General features: G+C 49.6%; 1 protein-coding gene and 1 long non-coding RNA gene across 3 annotated transcripts in view; one reads left to right on the top strand and one right to left on the bottom strand.

Annotated features, from left to right (window-relative positions):
* The first annotated feature begins 451 nt into the window (after positions 1–451).
* LOC129385813 (uncharacterized) lies at positions 452–2,814 on the top strand. The gene is made up of 2 exons (XR_011893549.1): positions 452–559; positions 2,594–2,814. It is a non-coding gene; the product is annotated as an uncharacterized lncRNA (long non-coding RNA).
* Positions 2,815–12,284: 9,470 nt separating this feature from the next.
* The window catches only part of LOC126536157 (DIS3-like exonuclease 2), a 330,469-nt gene continuing 325,287 nt past the window's right edge, over positions 12,285–17,466 (bottom strand). For both annotated transcript variants that reach the window (XM_050183033.3, XM_050183050.3), the window contains one exon: positions 12,285–12,544. In XM_050183033.3, the coding sequence (XP_050038990.2) occupies positions 12,508–12,544 (37 nt within the window). In that variant the 3' untranslated portion in view covers positions 12,285–12,507. The remainder of the gene's footprint in view (positions 12,545–17,466) is intronic.

Raw genomic sequence — 17,466 nt, 5'->3', positions numbered from 1 at the left:
AGTCGGGGGAACCAAGTTTGATCTGGGCCACTGCGGCCCTGTTTTGATGGAGGCGGAAGGAAAGACGGTAATTTAATGCGCTATATCCGTGCATGGTAAGAATCGCCGGCGGTCGGAATGATCCAGATCCCTCTACTACGTCGACATCTACCATATCGTGAGTCACTTTTGGGCATTTAACAGCATAAACCAATCCAGAATAGAGCTGAGAAATTTGAAACAACACCTGCATTTAACAGAGAATGCTGCACTGCGAACACATGCTGCTGAGTTGCCGTATGCGGAACCAACAACGCGCTGCAGTCAGTAAAATGCGACAATTCCGTCTCGGCGCGTCTGGGCGCTGCCAGCACACAGTTGGGTGCGCTTCCGCGCTGCAGCAGACGACACGAAGCACCGCCTCCAGCCTCCTGTGCGCCTGCGCAGCATTGTTTCGATGCGCGACCGCGCCGGATGCGCCGACGCTCCGCGGAGCGCGGCCACGCTTCGCCGTGTGCGCACATATTTTGAACGACCCTGTACCTTGGCGCTAGCTGGATGACGGGACATCATGATCAGTGTAAGCCAATGTACTGTACCCTCTCTGGTCCTCCCAGTGCTTTTTATATGGGTTAAGGCCAGGGAGTGCTTCGTGGTAAAATAGCTAGTTGGTGTCTCACAAACGGGCATTTTTTTTGCGCTGGTCCATTATAAGCTGCCACTATTATAACCAATTTCTCAGTGCCAGTGTACATACACAGTTCTACTAATAATTAGTTTCCCTAAGCCTTACAAAATGTACCTGTAGGTAGTCATTGCTATGTAAGAACTCAAAAATTAACTCTGCTGTGTCATACAAATGTACCATACATGAGTAAAAATTTGCTACAACAGTGTACATTACACCTTGCTTCCCTAGTGCACAAATGTATTCAAGCCAGTATTTGAATAGTTTGGTATTCTAAATGTTTTCTGTGTGATTTAGTTTCTTTACAGGAATATACTGTACAGCATCAGCAAGCAGTGTAATTTAAGATTTATGTGTGCTGTAAAAGGTGTGCTTTGCCGCTAGAATTGATAAAACATGGGCCGAGGCTTCCATACAAGGACAACCTTCAATTTCGCTCTACCACCATCAGCACTTGGCTGGCGCTTGCAAAATGAATCACATCAGGTAGCTTGTGCCCGGCTGTTTTTTAACCTTATTGTGAGGAGATCACAAAGTGATGTGTGGAGGCGCCTGCGTCTGAGATGTAGATTGCGCTGCAACATATGTGCGTGTAGAACAGGCATGATGCTCAGGGTTCCAGCAGTTTGCAGAGGTGCTTTTAAAATTTTGTCATAACTGCAATTTTACCTGTGCTGTTTTTTATCACCTATTTCAATAATATCATTGGAGGTGTTATCAGAATTTAGCAATCTATTTGCCCTAGCCCATTAGCCTGCCACATTTGCCTTTTCACTAGGTGGGAAATTATTCAGCATGGACCATTACTTGAATACACCTTTTTGTGTGCAGTGGCTTCCCAACTGCGAGCCAACATAGATTCTCAGAATTACCTGAGGCTATAGATGCACTGATGAATTTGCTACCTATATGAATCACTTTGCACTTTCTTGCACAAACAGCATGTTAACACTTCTAAGACAGTGGGTAATGTTATCGTTTGATCACATCATGAGATACTTTCAATTGTGTGTGACGCATCATCCAAGGTGTTGCATCATTTGTGTGAGGTATTGCCCTAAACCAATTGGGGTCACATGAAAATATATCAACAAAAGTGATTGATCCAGCTAGGAGTGTTGCTTTGGAACACCATTTTATCACCAGTCCTCCTTTGCATGCTACCTGCTTACTCTGTACTGTGTCATGTTTAAGTTTGAAAAGAAGGCAACAGCTAGGCAGTGCAAAATATCAAACTTTCTTTTAGTTTAACAATATAAAATGCTATTTAACTTTTTAATTAAGTTAGTACATCATTTACCTGCAGAGTGAATTACTGTTTTAAACTGATTATATTTTGCAGGAAGCTTTTCAGACTTGTTTCACAGGTTGATAAGTGGCTTTTTAGCCACAAAACACCATATAATAATTTAAAGCCTGACTCTGCTATGCAACTTAATGACTATATGGCAGGAACAAGGTCTCCGAGTTGTGGCGCTGGCTAACACTCCCTGGGTTCTACTAGAACACATAAATACCCAAGAAAGTGGATGGGAAAACGACGCCGCTGTAGCTCAATTGGTAGAGCATAGCACGCAAAATGCGAAGGTTGTGGGTTCGGTTACCACCTGCTGCAAGGTGTTCTTTCATCCACTTTAATTTCCATTAATTTATCGTTTCTTTATTTCATTTATTAAGCACAAGTAATTTCCCCTATGTTGTCCTTAGTGTCAGTGTTTGTTGGCTTCTTATGATAGGAAATATACTAGTCATTTTAACCTTAACCTTTAACCTTTTTACCTTAAGATACCCATAATTTAAGAGAAAGGAGTGCTTAAATTTATTTTTGATGTGAGCAAACTTCTTACTTAGCACATATTACTAATTGAAGTTCCGATTTCAATATTCCCATTTCCTCCCTCGCCTTCTTTTTCCTCTTCTGTGCAGGTATTGCTTGCCTATGTCTACAAGAACCGTCACGCGTGGCCTGTGACAGCAAGCTTTTGTGGGCAGCAAGTGCTCTCCTACGAAGGCTGGCCTACTCTGGCAGCGGCGGCAATCATCTTCAAGATTTATCCATAATCACCTTTGCTGCTTTTTGTCACTCTTGTTGATTACACTTTCTGCGTCTTTTCTAATTTATTAGGTAATAAAGTATGAGTATGTGACATGGTGTGAAGTTGATGTCTTGCTGCATTTTCGCTTGCACTCATCTTTTATGCATGAAAAGCTCATCGTACAGTTTATGAAAAAAGATAACAGCATATTATGATTTATCTTTCAGTTCTGGTAACATGCAACGTACAAGGAATTCACTAATGGATGATATGCCGAAGAACTGGCCATTATTTCTGCGTGATGCTGTGCAAGCATGTGGCGTTACTTACAAGAGGCACCCACAAAGTAAGTTACAATTTACTTTTAAATGAAGCATGGACATCAGAAAAAATATATTTATATTGCTAGTTAGAGTGGTTCGCAGAGTGTTTTTCCAGATGTGTACTATCCTTTATTTCTTAACTCATTGCAGCACAGTGTTCTGTTTCGTATACTGGTGTAATGCTATTGTGCCCCCTGTAGCTGAAACCAGGATGTAATTTTTGCCTGAACTGCAGCATCACTGACAATTTTTCTTTGCTAGAGGCTATTTCAATTTGGTGGAACCCAGCAGGGCGAAGTTTTGTCAATAATGACGTGTTTCATGCAGAGATGTTTTTGTTTAGGTCAATGGGTGAACATTGGAATGATATCATCATACAATACAGACCTTGTTTCATTTGCAAAATAATTCTGACAGGCAGCATTCAATTGATTGGTCTAATTAAAAAGCACTAATTGACCAATGAGGTCTTACTACACTATTCCCATGGTTCACATCTGGAAAAACTACCTGTGCATCACTCTATCCGACAATATAAACTTTTTTTTTTCTGATGTCCATGCCTCGTTTAAAATAAATTGTAACTGTGGGAAAACGTCGTGTTACTGTAACAGCTGCCGCAAAAATTTGAGGGAATGTCTAATAAATGTCTTCAGTTGTTCTTGTCAAGCTGTCCATTAGCCAACTTTTAGCGTAACGTTAGCAGGGCTTACTGAAGTACTTCTAGACGTCCATGGCTACAAAATGTCTTGATCAAGACAGCTACTAGGCTTTTGAATTAGCCGTTCAAGACATCTTTTAGACATCAAATAGCTGCTTGCGTGTTTCGTGGGTTTTGGCCGACTTTGTTCGAACGCAGAGAGCAGCTGCCCTTCCAGTGACAACAGAAGTGCTCCAAGCGAAAGCTAGGGAACTTTCGAGGGAGTGAGGCCTAACGCCAAAGGATTTCAAAGCCAGCCGGGGCTGGCTTCAGAAATTCATGAAGCGCTTCGGCTTCAGCCTCCGACGTCGCACTTCAATCACCCAGAAGCTGCCAACCGATTTCGAAGAAAAGCTGATAGCTTTTCAGCGCTACGTGCTGCGAAAGAGAGAAGTGGCAGGCAAATTGGCAACGCCAGACGGCTGTGTATTTTGATATGCCAGTGGCGTACACCGTGAATGAAAAGGGCGCCAAGAAGGTGAAGGTGCGCTCTGCGGGCTACGAGAAGCAGTGCGCAACTGTCATGCTGTGCTGCACAGCTGATGGACATAAACTCCCTCCTTATATGATATTTAAAAGGAACACTGCCTGCTCGAGAAACATTCCCAAGAAATGCCATTGTGCAGGCAAGGGAGAACAGGTGGATGACGGATGCGATGGTGGAAGAGTGGGTTAAGATTGTGTGGCAACGGCGTCCAGGAGCCCTTTTACAAAGAACTCGCTCCTTGTCGTCGACTCTTACCATGGGCACTTGACCGACAACGTGAAGGCTGCGCTCACCCAAGTGAACAGGGACCTCGCTGTCATACCGGGCGGCATGACGGGCCAGTTGCAGCCACTTGATGTCTGCATCGACAAACCTTTCAAGGATTGTCTGCGGAAATATTACAAGGACTGGTTGACTGACGAAGACCACATGCTAACGGCAACGGGCCGCATCAAACGTACATCGCTATCGCAGCTGGCGGGCTGGGTAACTGCAGCGTGGGACGACATCCCAGGTACTTTGATCGTGCGTGTCTTTAAAACGTGCAGCATGTCTGATGCACTTCACGGTACCGAAGATAGTGCACTGTTTGAAGGTGGCAGTGACAAGGAACACAGCGATGACGACGTTGAATGAGCTCTGCACGTTCACATTCAATAAATGCCATTTGCATTTTGTGGATGCTGTCCTCGCTTCCTTTGGTCGGCCTACATTCGAGGTAATATATATATATATATTTTTTTTTATGGCTTCGGACTTTAGGGGGTCGGCTTAGAATCGGGGTCGGCCTAGATTCAAGTAAATACGGTGAGCAAATATGGCCGTGGACGTCTTTCAACTGTCATTTGTCGCTTCCATTACTAGGAGGATGCCATGCATCTCACAATTGTAGAGGTTTTGGCAAAATGACCGGTAAGTGCTTTTTTCTCCAATGACAAAGTGCCCTCAAGCATATTCTGGTATTGCCATTCGGGCTCGAATGTGAGAGGGCATTACCGCTGAAGCATCATAGAGAGCAATCAGCTGAGACTAAACAATGTGAAGACTGAACAAGTATGCGCTAGTGTGCACAAGAGAAATGCTAGTTCTCGAATACTCAATGTGTGCTGCAGTGTACTCCAACCTTAGTTCTGTTGTTCTAAGCGTGAAAAAACATTGACACCAATGAGCTCGGTTCCAGCATTCGTGTCTTGATCTTGGCGCAGGAAGAAGCACAGTGCGTACAAATTAAGCTCCAGCACGAAGTGCTTACGAAGCTAGGTTTGGCACATCGCTTGACACAGCGCTTGTCTACGTCGTCCTTTCTGTCCTCCGTCTATGTTTGCGCTGTAAATGACGAGTTATAACATAACAACCACTGCGGATTTTTTTTGGAGTAAGATGAGCTAAACAACCATCTAAACTAATTTTCAACAGTGGGAGCCAGTTGACTCTTTGTTGTGTGTTTTTACGGATGCCGCTGCTGGTTCTGTTTTTTTGTTCTTTTGCAATTATGTCTTCGTTCGTTTAACAGAAATTCGCAAGACTGACACGAACCGCGACGATCCACTTCAGCCGCCGGCTTGCTTCCATCAGTTCTGAAGGGAAGCGATACAATTTGATGCCGACATCCCCTTCACGGTTGTGACAATCCTTAACACAGCAGTATCTATGCTTGTTCTTTTTGTTCACACTTCTCACGGAGGCTGGGGTGAATCCATTGGAAAAGCATACTTTGAGGCGGGCCACAGAGCACCACGGACAATGGTGAAATGGAGGTGATGGCCTACTCATTGACGCTTAGTGTCGCTGCTAGGTGGCGCGACATGTACAGGCTGTGAAGAAGAAGACGCGCCTCGCGGCACAGCCGCATCGCCAACACACGGCTCGTCTCCGCTCGCGCTGTTGATTGCTGGCGTCCGTTTGGACAGTGCTTCGGGCTGCCTCGCCGTTCCCGGTCGCTGTGCCTTCGCATTAGGCGCCACCAATAAACCTTTTCACAATTGGTGGAGGTGCTGGGACTCAAACCCCGTCGCTTGAAACCCTGGAGCTAAGATCAAGAACGCTACCGCCCGCCATGACCGACAGCTCATCCCAAACGGCACCGACGCCACAGTCCGTCACCTGCACCGGCGTTCCACGACAACGGGACCCCAAGATCTTCAGTGGTGCAGACGACGAAGACGTAGAAGACTGGTTTGCGTCATATGAACGGGTGAGCGCACACATGGGATGATCCAGCCAAGTTAACGCACGTCATCTTTTATCTGGCTGGTGTTGCCCAACTGTGGTTTCACAACCACGAAAGTGACGTACCCACATGGTCACTCTTCAAGACAACCTTTACGGAAGTGTTCGGCCGACCCGCTGTTCGCAAGCTGAGCGCCGAACAACGCTTGCGCGCCCGAGCACAGCAGACGGCAGAAACGTTCACAAGCTACATCGAAGACGTCGTGGACCTTTGCAAACGAGTCAACGCCGCAATGCCCGAAGCTGAGCGAATTCGCCATATACTGAAAGGCATCGATGACGGCGCATTCCAGATGCTCCTAGCCAGGAATCTGCGCACTGTGTCTGAAGTTGTCAGCCTATGCCAAAGTTACGATGAGTTAAGAAAGCAACGCGCTTCGACTCGGCGTCCCCTGGGAAGCGACGACTTGTTGGCGAGCCTTGACACCATGTACGACCCATCCTCATTCCTTCAGCGGGTCAAGGACTTCGTGCGTGAGGAAGTTGCCCGCCAACTTTCTTTAGTCCCCTTCACTCAGGAGCCCACCTCCCGTATTCCAAACACGCTCCGCACCCTCATTTCAGAAGAGGTCGCCCAAGTTGTCCCTTCCGCACACCATCAGCCGCCTGCAGCCGCGAATCTCAACTCTGCGCTGGCAGTGCAGCCTGTCGCCACGCCTCTCACCTATGCGCAGCCAGTCCTGCCTGTGGCCGCGCCTCTCACGTACGCGCAGGCAGTACGCAGGCCTCCACAGGCGTCTTTCGCGACCCAGTCCCAACCGCTACCACCGGAAACCCATGCTGCATCTTGGACCGCACCGCGAGCTAATCCTTGGAGGATACTTGACAATCGACCTATGTTATTCTTGCTGCACTCCCGGACACGTCGCCCGATATTGCCGCCGTCGCCCTCAAGCGTTCGGCGACGCCTCGCGGCCCTTCCAGTACGGCAGCCAGCCATTTCGCCAATACGCCGCTCCTTCCCCCCAACCGTACGCTCGTGCTGACATCCCAGAATTTCCTTCACGTCGCTCGCCATCCCCTCGCCGACGCTCGCTCTCCCCAATGCGTCGGCGACCCGCACCACCTGACCAGGAAAACTGAACGTCGCAGTTCAAGAGGCAAGAACTGCGCCCCATTCGAACTGTCTAAGTCCTCGCGCCTCTCCTGCTAACGTGGTCGAAATTTGTGTAGAAGGTGTTCCTGCGTTCGCTCTTGTGGATACCGGCGCAGCCGTTTCTGTGATAGCCGCCAAACTGTGCCGTTCGCTGCGCAAGGTGACCACGCCGTTTTCTGGACTGTCGCTTCGTACGGCAAGCGCGCAGCACGTCACTCCGCACGCAGCCTGTACTGTACGTGTGCTTATTCACGGCATTGTTTACATCGTCGAGTGTATTGTTCTTCCCACCTGCTCACATGACGTCATCCTCGGATGGGACTTCTTATCCAGCCATAAAGCCCTGATCGACTGCGCACGCGCCGAAGTTGAATTTTTCCCTTGTGACGCACCCTTGGACGAACATTGCGACCGCCCTTCTAAACTTACCGTGCGCGAGGACACAGATATTCCACCTGGCTCCTTCGCCCTCGTACCTGTCTTTTGCGATGCCATCGCTGATGCAACGGTCCTCTTCACACCGTCCGACGTCTTCATGAGCCGTAAATCTCTCCCACTACCCTTCGCGACGCTTGACATGGCTGGCGGCTGCAGCAATATATACTTTTACAATCCCCTCTGTGCGCCTCTTACGTTGCTCGTTGGCGAATGCCTTGGCTTCGTGGAACTCCTCGACTCTTCGTCTTTGGTTGACGTCCCCGGAGACTCTTTTGATGTCGACTCCGGCCAACCGTATTCGATGTCCGCGCTTGAGGAAACGTCCAGCGATGCGTTCTCGAATGCCATCGCCGATATCCTCACACCTGCCGAACGCGCCGACCTTCTTGATCTCCTGCACAAATTTAGAAATTCATTCGACGTTTCACAACCTCGCCTGGGCCGCACGTCGGAAGTGCAGCACTACATTGACACCGGTTCACATCAGCCGTTACGTCAACGACCGTACCGCGTTTCTGCCGAAGAGCGTCGTGTCATTACCACCCAAGTCGAAGATATGCTGCGCCGTGATGTTATTCAACCTTCGCACAGTCCCTGGGCATCTCCTGTCGTTCTCGTTCGCAAGAAGGACGGGTCTATTCGCTTTTGCGTCGACTACCGTCGGTTAAATAAGGTAACGCGCAAAGACGTCTATCCTTTGCCGCGCATCGACGACGCCCTCGACAGTCTTCAGGGAGCAGAATTCTTCTCGTCCCTTGACTTGCGTTCAGGGTACTGGCAGGTCCCGATGGCTGCAGCCGATCGCCAGAAAACCGCATTCATTACACCTGACGGCTTATATGAATTTAAGGTGATGCCTTTCGGGCTTTGTGACGCCCCTGCCACCTTTGAACGACTCATGGACAACACGCTGCGTGGCCTCAAGTGGTCTATATGTCTGTGTTACCTCGACGATGTCGTGGTTTTCTCGCCTGATTTTCCTACTCACCTGCTCCGCCTCAGACAAGTTTTGACCTGTCTAACGAACGCTGGCCTTCAACTCAACCTCAAGAAGTGCCGCTTCGCCGCGCGAGAGCTTACCATTTTAGGCCACGTTGTGTCCAAGCATGGCGTTCTACCCGATCCTGCAAAACTTCGAGCAGTCGCTGAATTTCCGAAGCCTCAGACCATCAAAGAACTTCGAAGCTTCGTGGGCCTATGCTCATATTTCCGGCGCTTTGTTCGAAATTTCGCATCGATCATGGCGCCATTGACTCAGCTTCTACGCGGTGACGCCGCCCTCTCCTGCTGGTCCCCTGCATGTGACTCCGCCTTTGCGACGCTGCGTCGTCTTCTCATGTCCCCACCTATTCTTCGCCATTTCGACCCGTCAGCTGCAACTGAAGTACATACAGATGCCAGCGGGGTCGGTCTCGGCGCCGTCCTCGCCCAACGAAAGCTGGGCTACCCCGAATACGTAGTCGCCTATGCGAGTCGCACGCTGACGAAGCCTGAGGCCAATTACAGCGCGACCGAAAAAGAGTGCTTGGCTTTAGTATGGGCACTTGGCAAGTTCCGAACATATCTGTACGGGCGCCCATTCGACTTGGTCACAGATCACCATGCGCTTTGTTGGCTCGCCAACTTGAAAGATCCCACTGGCCGCCTAGCCCGTTGGGCACTACGCATCCAGGAGTACGATATTCGCGTCGTATACCGCAGCGGACGCACACACTCCGACGCAGACGCCTTGTCTCGTTCACCTTTACCTCCAGACTCGGCCTGCGGAACAACTTCCGCACATTCCGTGTCATCTCTCGACATGGACTCCTTTGTCACCGCACAACGTCGTGACCCGTGGATCGCTTCTCTTTTCGACTATCTTTCTGGATCATCGACCATCCCTGTATCCCGAACCCTCCGACGCCAGGCAGTTCATTTTGCCATTCGTGACCAGCTGCTGCACCGACGCAATTACACTCCTGAAGGTCGTCGGTGGCTTCTGGTGGTTCCCCGCAGCTTAAGGTCTCAAATATGTGCCGCTTTCCACAACGATCCGCAGTGTGGCCACGCCGGAGTCTTCAAGACGTACGAACGAATTCGCCACCGCTACTACTGGCGCGGCATGTACAATTTTGCACACAAGTTTGTTCGGTGCTGTCTTGACTGGCAACGCCGCAAATCGCCGCCTTTACGCCCGTCTAGTGCCTTGTAGCCGCTCCCGTGCCCTGCCACACCCTTCGATCGCGTCGGCATCGACCTATACGGCCCGCTTCCTATGACGCCAGACGGCAATCGGTGGATCGTAGTTGCTGTTGACCATTTGACACGCTACGCCGAAACTGCTGCTTTACCAAGTGCTACAGCGCGGGATGTAGCCTCTTTCGTCCTACATCGCTTCGTGCTTCGACACGGCGCACCTCGAGAACTCCTCAGCGATCGAGGTCGCGCCTTCCTCTCCGAAGTCGTCGAAAGTTTGCTTTCGGAATGCCACATTATTCATCGGACAAGCACGGCATACCATCCACAGTCTAACGGGCTCACAGAGCGATTTAACCGCACACTTGGTGATATATGCTCTCTATGTACGTGGCATCTGATCATGGTAACTGGGACCGCATCCTTCCATTCATCACGTTCGCGTACAACACCGCGATCCAGGCCACTACGGGATTAATTTTCACCTTTCTTCCTCCTGTATGGCCGCGAGCCCACGCATACCATCGGCACGCACCTTCCATACCGTCCTGACGCCTCCGAGTGTCTACCTGTGTCCGACGTCGCCCGACAAGCCGCAGAATGCCGCCAGCTAGCGCGCTCCTTTACGGCAGAGCAACAGCAGCGCTAGAAAGAAAACCGCATCGACACGCTTCCAAACACCACCTACGCTCCAGGCGTTCTTGTGTGGTTGTCGGTCCCTTTCCAAACGCCGGGGCTTTCCTCGAAACTCGTCCCAAAATTCGAAGGGCCTTACCGAGTCTTGGAACAAACGTCCCCGGTGAATTTTCTCATTGAGCCCCTGTCACCACCTGAAGACTTGCGCCGGCGTGGACGTGACATTGTCCCCGTCTCGCCTCTCAAGCCCTACCACGACCCTCTACCTCCCGCTTCTTAAGGCGCCAGGATGGCTCTTTTTGTCCGGGGGGAGATTGTGAAGAAGAAGACGCGCCTCGCGGCACAGCCGCATCGCCAACACGCGGCTCGTCTCCGCTCGCGCTGTTGATTGCTGGCGTCCGTTTGGACAGTGCTTCGGGCTGCCTCGCCGTTCCCGGTCGCTGTGCCTTCGCATTAGGCGCCACCAATAAACCTTTTCACAAGGCAAACTTCGTTGCAGGGTGCACATTTTTCAAGATCGTGCTGAAAGTGCTCTTCGGAATCTTGCACGCTGCAGAGACATCAGACTTACCACCGCGTTTGACCCAATTTATGATTTAGAGCTTCACAACGAAAGGCGAATTCTGCCGCATCATCATGGCAACACTGCGGGAGAAGGCCCACAAGGCGCAAACACAATGAACCCGAAAAGCAGCGAGACAACTTGCATTTGCGCCATCTTGCACGACGAGGGCACAAGAGCCTCTGATTGGCTGTCTGAGCGAGCGCTGCGGGTGGGCCAGGATCATTTTTTGCAGGGGGTTGTTGACAGCTCGCTCGACACAGTGCGGTCACGGTAGGGAGAGCAGTTTAATGGAACCGGCGATATCGGGTGTCCCTGCAACCGCGAGGGAAAGCCAACTTCTGGGGGCACTTTTCCGCCCCTTGACGTTCAATATATCGGGAGTTGCTGCTATTTTTGTTCGATGTAAGCCTAACTTTCGCTATATATACTTCTTGTAACTATACCGTGTTCAGAAATTGTTCGATATAAAGAGTAGTTCGATGTAAATGGGTTCAATATAGTCTGGTTTGACTGTAGTACATCTTCACCTATTAAAAGTTAGCTTGGCCCAAGCAGATGCTGTCAAAATATGACATCACGGCAAGCTGGCAGAGGAGCTTCAAAGTGGTGTTCTCACCTGTCTTTGCCTCCTCTTATGGCATTAGTGTCTATTTTGCTATTGTACTAGTATAAGACTAATTTGCTAACCTAGTTCAAATTACTTTATCTTTTCAGTATCCGTTTTATCTAAGCTTTACTTAACTGCCCTTAACGACTGCCTTACAAAAGCTTCTGTGAGGTACCAAACTGCTTCGCTTCAAATAAAGTAACTCCAGTGGAGCCACTCAATTATGAACAAGCCATAGAAAAATTACTATCTGCAACACCTGTGATGGCACAAAACGAATGCCAGTTGATATGCCAGGAAGCCAGCAGCAGCAATCAACGAGTTTATGAAATAAGTCTTTTATTGTCCTAATCACATTTTGCGCAGCCCAAGGTAAAGTTCATCAGTCTCAAAAAAAAAAAAAAGCATTGTCACAAAAGAACCGTTCCAAAGAGGAAGTGTCAAAAACATCTCGGTAGTCACGTCGAATAAAAAAGCAGAAAGCCATGGAAATGAAAAAAAGATAGTCAGTAGAGGCAAGGCAGAATTTAAAGTGAAGTCCATTTTCATCGCTTCTGGTGCCTTCTGTCCTTGTCTTCCTTCCTGCAACAAGCAGAACGACAAAAAAGTGCATCAGCAAACACACTCTAACGGCTGTTTTCACCCACTGGATTCCAGTGGGTGAACACCTCAAAAGCTCATTTCAAGTGCTCCTGTCCACCCAATTGGAAGTGGAAAATTCACTGCATGCCAACTATAGTCCGCCACAAACAAACACTGTTTTCAAACATCCATTTTCATCTTTTTTTGCATCTTACACTTCTGTTGATTTGACTCCGGTTCTAATTCCATTTTTTTTTTCACTTGATCCTAACTGAAGGTCCCTGGCCACAGCCCATATATATTTATGGGACCAAAGTGTCATTATTTCGATCCTGAAATTAGCCTTCACTGGATAATCGAACTTGGGTGGTCATCATACATGTGCTGGAGCCCAATGGTGACCACTTTGTTAACTCCCATAGTGGCAGCATCCGTCTTGGCAGCACTTGGGGTGCAGCGAATGCATCAAAAGTACCCCCCCTCCCCCCTCCCCAAGAAAAAAGAAAGAAAACCAACCTAGTATTTGCTTCCGGCTGCAGGAAGGTTTTAAAGCGAAAACAGCAGGCCACAATGAATTATCACTGTATTTACTTTATTTTAATCCACACTTCTTTTTCCATGAAGATCTGTCCGAAAATTGCTTGGGCCAGTGAACTCTGATATGAAACCAAAACTGTGCTTGCTGCAGCTTACTGTCAGGAGCCAGCCAAGCTAGAGTCATTGCCATCACAAGATGGCGTTCATGGATGGCAACAGAAAAAGTTCTCGCATAGCATGACGACGGCACGCCAGTTTCAGTCAGATTACAAAAGCGCATTCAAACAATAAGCTCTTTTACACGTGGAGCTAGTAGCAACATGCCGCATCATGTGTTCTCAGAATTCTGTCAAATCGCATGCTCACGAGCATCGAAAACCAAGTTTCGTGCCTAACCGCAGCTGGCTATCCCTTGCAAATGCTGACAGCCGTGGCTGGCAGCATGTTAAGAAGACATGATTGCCCAGATACCACTGCCCAACAGAGCAGAGGCAGGAAAGTGGTTGTCATGCCGTACTTTCACCAACCTAGCCATAATATTGACACAACTATATTTGGCAGAACCATAATGCAGCGGGTATGCGCCTGTGGGGACGACGCTGAAGTAGCGCGAGTTTTTAGGTGAAGCGGGGAAAAACGAAGAAGACGTTGTTGTTCCCTTAGACGACTGATAAAGTGCATTTCTTGGCGGTGCTGCTACGCATACTCGTCGATCCCACGTCGTTACACTGGTGGAGGTGCGGGGTATACTTCATGCTTGGCCCCCCTTCGCGGAGCCGACGGTCGAGCCCGCAATCACCATCGGGCATTGAAACACCGGTCCACCGGCTCAGTCGTCGCCTGCGAGGCTTAGCGCCCGAGTCCAGTCCCCTGCAAGAAACTTCGAGAAATTGTTTGCCTCCTACAAATAACATGGCCACCGCAGCTCCATTGCAAGTAGCACTACAGAATCATATGGTCCCGGAGAGCTTTCATGGTGATGCCTTTGAAGACGTCCAAGATTGGCTAGACCAGTTCGAGCGCGTCGCCCAGTATAACCATAAGACCAGCTCGGCGGACAAACTCTCTAGTGTCTATTCTATTTGAAGGACAATGCTCGTACGTGGTACGTAAACCGGGAGAGGAGCTTTGCCACGTTGGACGACTTCCGCGCACAGCTGCTGGATACCTTTTCAAGCATCGACAGGAGGGAAAACGCGCAGCGTCTCCTTGAGATCCACATTCAAAAGCCCAATGAGAGTGTTACTATGTTCTCGGAAGACATGGCCCGTCTTTTCCGTAGGGCAGACCGAGACATGCCAGAGGAAAGAAAGCTGCGATATCTCTTGCGAGGAGTGAAGGAGCAACTGTTTGCCGGCCTTGTGAGAAATCTACCGACAACAGTGGCACAGTTCACAAAAGAGGCTACAGCCATTGAACGGGCCCTGCATCAACGATACCGCCAGCATGACATGAGCAACTTGGCGGCGAACACTTCCGTACTGGCTGCGAGTAACGACATGTCTCTGCGTGAAGTTGTCCGAGAGGTGGTGCGAGAAGAGCTTCGGCAGCTTGGCTTTGTGGTTGCGCCTACGGAACCGACGCCAGCGTTATCTTTTGTTGCTGATGTAGTCTGGGAGGAAGTCCGCCAAGCTTTTTCAGCGCCAGACTGTGGGAACGTTCCGCGGCGCCTCACTTATACGGAGGCTGTTCGCCGTCCACTCAACGCAACTTCAACGCCGTTGACACCCATAACTACAACACCACCTACGCCACAAACAGAGCCGACATCGTCACCCTCGTCGACTCTACCGACCCCGCCGATCAAGCCAGCACAAACAACGCCGTATTTTCGACATGCGCACGCCACTTCTTGGCTCCATGGAGAGTTACCGCCGAACTATCAGCGTCGGAAAACTGATTTGTGGCGCACCGTCGACCGTCGACCAGTGTGCTACCATTGTGGTGAAGCTGGACACGTCTATAGAGTTTGCCACAAATGGAACAACTATTGCGGCGCTCAACACCCAAGCTTTCCTGCCAACTACGCTTATTCTTCGTACGAAGGTCGACGCGCTTACAACGACGCTCCTGTGAACAGTCAGCCACAAAATACGACGATGCCCCGACCACGTTCTCCTTCTCCATCTCCGGCGCGCTACAATTCGCCGACTCATCGCAGTTTTGCCGACGTCACTAGGGGCAGATCGCCAAACCCTCGACGGGGAAACTAGCCGCAGCGACCTCCGGGGGTGAGGTTGCCAATACTCGAACTGCTCCACATCCCCCGTTATCAACGAACGAAGACGTGAAGACTACATTGACGAAAAAGACGCCCAGCACAACGATGAATACGACGGATAGAAGTATGAAAGACGTAACTGACATCGTCAGCGCCGAGCTCATCGTATGCATTGACGGCCACGAAATAGCCGCGCTGGTTGACACTGGCTCCCATTTTTCAATCCTAAGCTTACAGGTCGCTGACAAACTAAGGAAGGTGAAGACACCATGGCACAGGCCGAACATAAGAACCGCCGGAGGTCAGTTGATGACACCTGTCGGGAAATGCACGGCCCGACTCTTAATCGCCGGTTCAACCGTCGTCGTCACCCTCGTCATACTTACTGAGTGTTGTAAAGAACTTATATTGGGCGTGGATTTCCTACGGGAGTACGGTGCCGTGATTAACATCCGTGACTGAAGGGTCACATTTGCCACAAGTTCGGATAATGTAACCCATGAGAAGCCACAACAACCTCGCTTACGTATTGCCGTGGACGACGTCATACTTTTGCCGCGGAGTTGATCTCTCGTACAGGTGCGCTGTGACAGCCTGCAAAATGGAACTGGAGTAGCTGAACACATCAGTGCGCTAGCTCTGAATTGCGGTGTCTCTATTGCCAGAGCACTTATCAATGTAATCGACGGAAGCGCCGAACTCTTGCTGACGAATTTTAGTAAGGAGCGCCGACACATCGTTAGAGGCACTGCTGTCGCCTATTTCGACGAAGTGACAGAAGTACAAGACTGCCACTTAGCGCAGGAGTCGGCCTCTACAATCCACACAGCTGCGCCACGGTAGTTCGTGGCGCAGCTACAATCTACAATCCAGTAGTCGTCACGGACAGACGTACTGTGTTCATGGCCCAGTTTTTAGATATCGTTCTACGTCTAAGTGGTACCGCCCACAGGAAGACAACAGCGTATCACCCTCAAACAAACGGACAGACAGAACGACTCAATAGGACATTGGCTGATATGATAAGCATGTACGTAGATGTAGAGCATAGGAACTGGGACGAGGTTTTACCTTATGTCACCTTCGCGTACAATACGGCTCGTCAGGAGACCACTCGCAAGACGCCCTTCAGTCTCGAATACGGCTGTGAGGTTACAACAACATTAGACGCAATGCTCCCTCATGAATTTGACGACGAGACGGGTGCTGAAGAGATAACACACCGAGCAGAGGCAGCTAGGCAGCTTGCACGCCTGCGAATCCGCGAACAACAGGACTGTGACGCCAGACGCTACAATCTTCGGCACAAAGCCGTAACATACAACATCGGCGACAAAGTGTGGGTCCGGACACCTATTCGACAGCGTGGGCTCTCTAAAAAGCTCCTACGCAAATACTTCAGGCCCTACATAGTTCTCCGACGCATCAGTGACGTCAACTACGAAGTCGTTCCAGACAGCTCGCACTGTTCAAAGCGCCGACGGCATTTACCCGAGGTCGTTCACGTGCTTCGTATGAAGCTGTACTATGAGGACTGACAAGACTGCGCAGTTCTTTACCGCTGCTTTCCAAGCCTCTATCATCGGGACGATCATCTTTTCTAAAGGGGGAGCAAATGAAACAACTATATTTGGCAGAACCATAATGCAGCGGGCATGCGCCTGTGGGGACGACGCTGAAGTAGCGCGGGTTTTTAGATGAAGCGGGGAAAAACGAAGAAGACGTTGTTCCCTTATACGACTGATAAAGTGCGTTTCTTGGCGGTGCTGCTACGCATACTCGTCGATCCCACGTCGTTACAATATGAAGAAAGTTGGGAATCGTGTTGGCGTTGATGTTGTCTTTTCAGCCCCTTTGAAATTGTCTGGTTTGTGCGCAAAAGTTAACAATACTACAAAGAGGCGCCATGAGTGCAATAAAAAACACCGAGAAGCATTTGTTTCGTGCATAAAAGGAGTGGTGTACCATATTTCTTTATACTGCAAGAAGGAATACATTGGTCATGCGGGAAGGTGCCTCTATGATCGCTTACGGGAACATGCAAACAATTTTAATAATCTGGTAAAGACTAGCTGCACATTGCTCGCATTGTGGCTGTGAACCCTTGTTTGACAAATCAAAACTGATATCCAGGAACCCAGGTCAAGTCACTAGGGAAATCATC

The sequence above is a fragment of the Dermacentor andersoni genome, chromosome 3 (assembly GCF_023375885.2).
Source record: "Dermacentor andersoni chromosome 3, qqDerAnde1_hic_scaffold, whole genome shotgun sequence".
In the NCBI taxonomy this organism is placed as follows: Eukaryota; Metazoa; Arthropoda; class Arachnida; order Ixodida; family Ixodidae; genus Dermacentor; species Dermacentor andersoni.
Note: the sequence above shows the minus strand (reverse complement) of the source record. Positions and strands in the feature narration are given on the sequence as shown.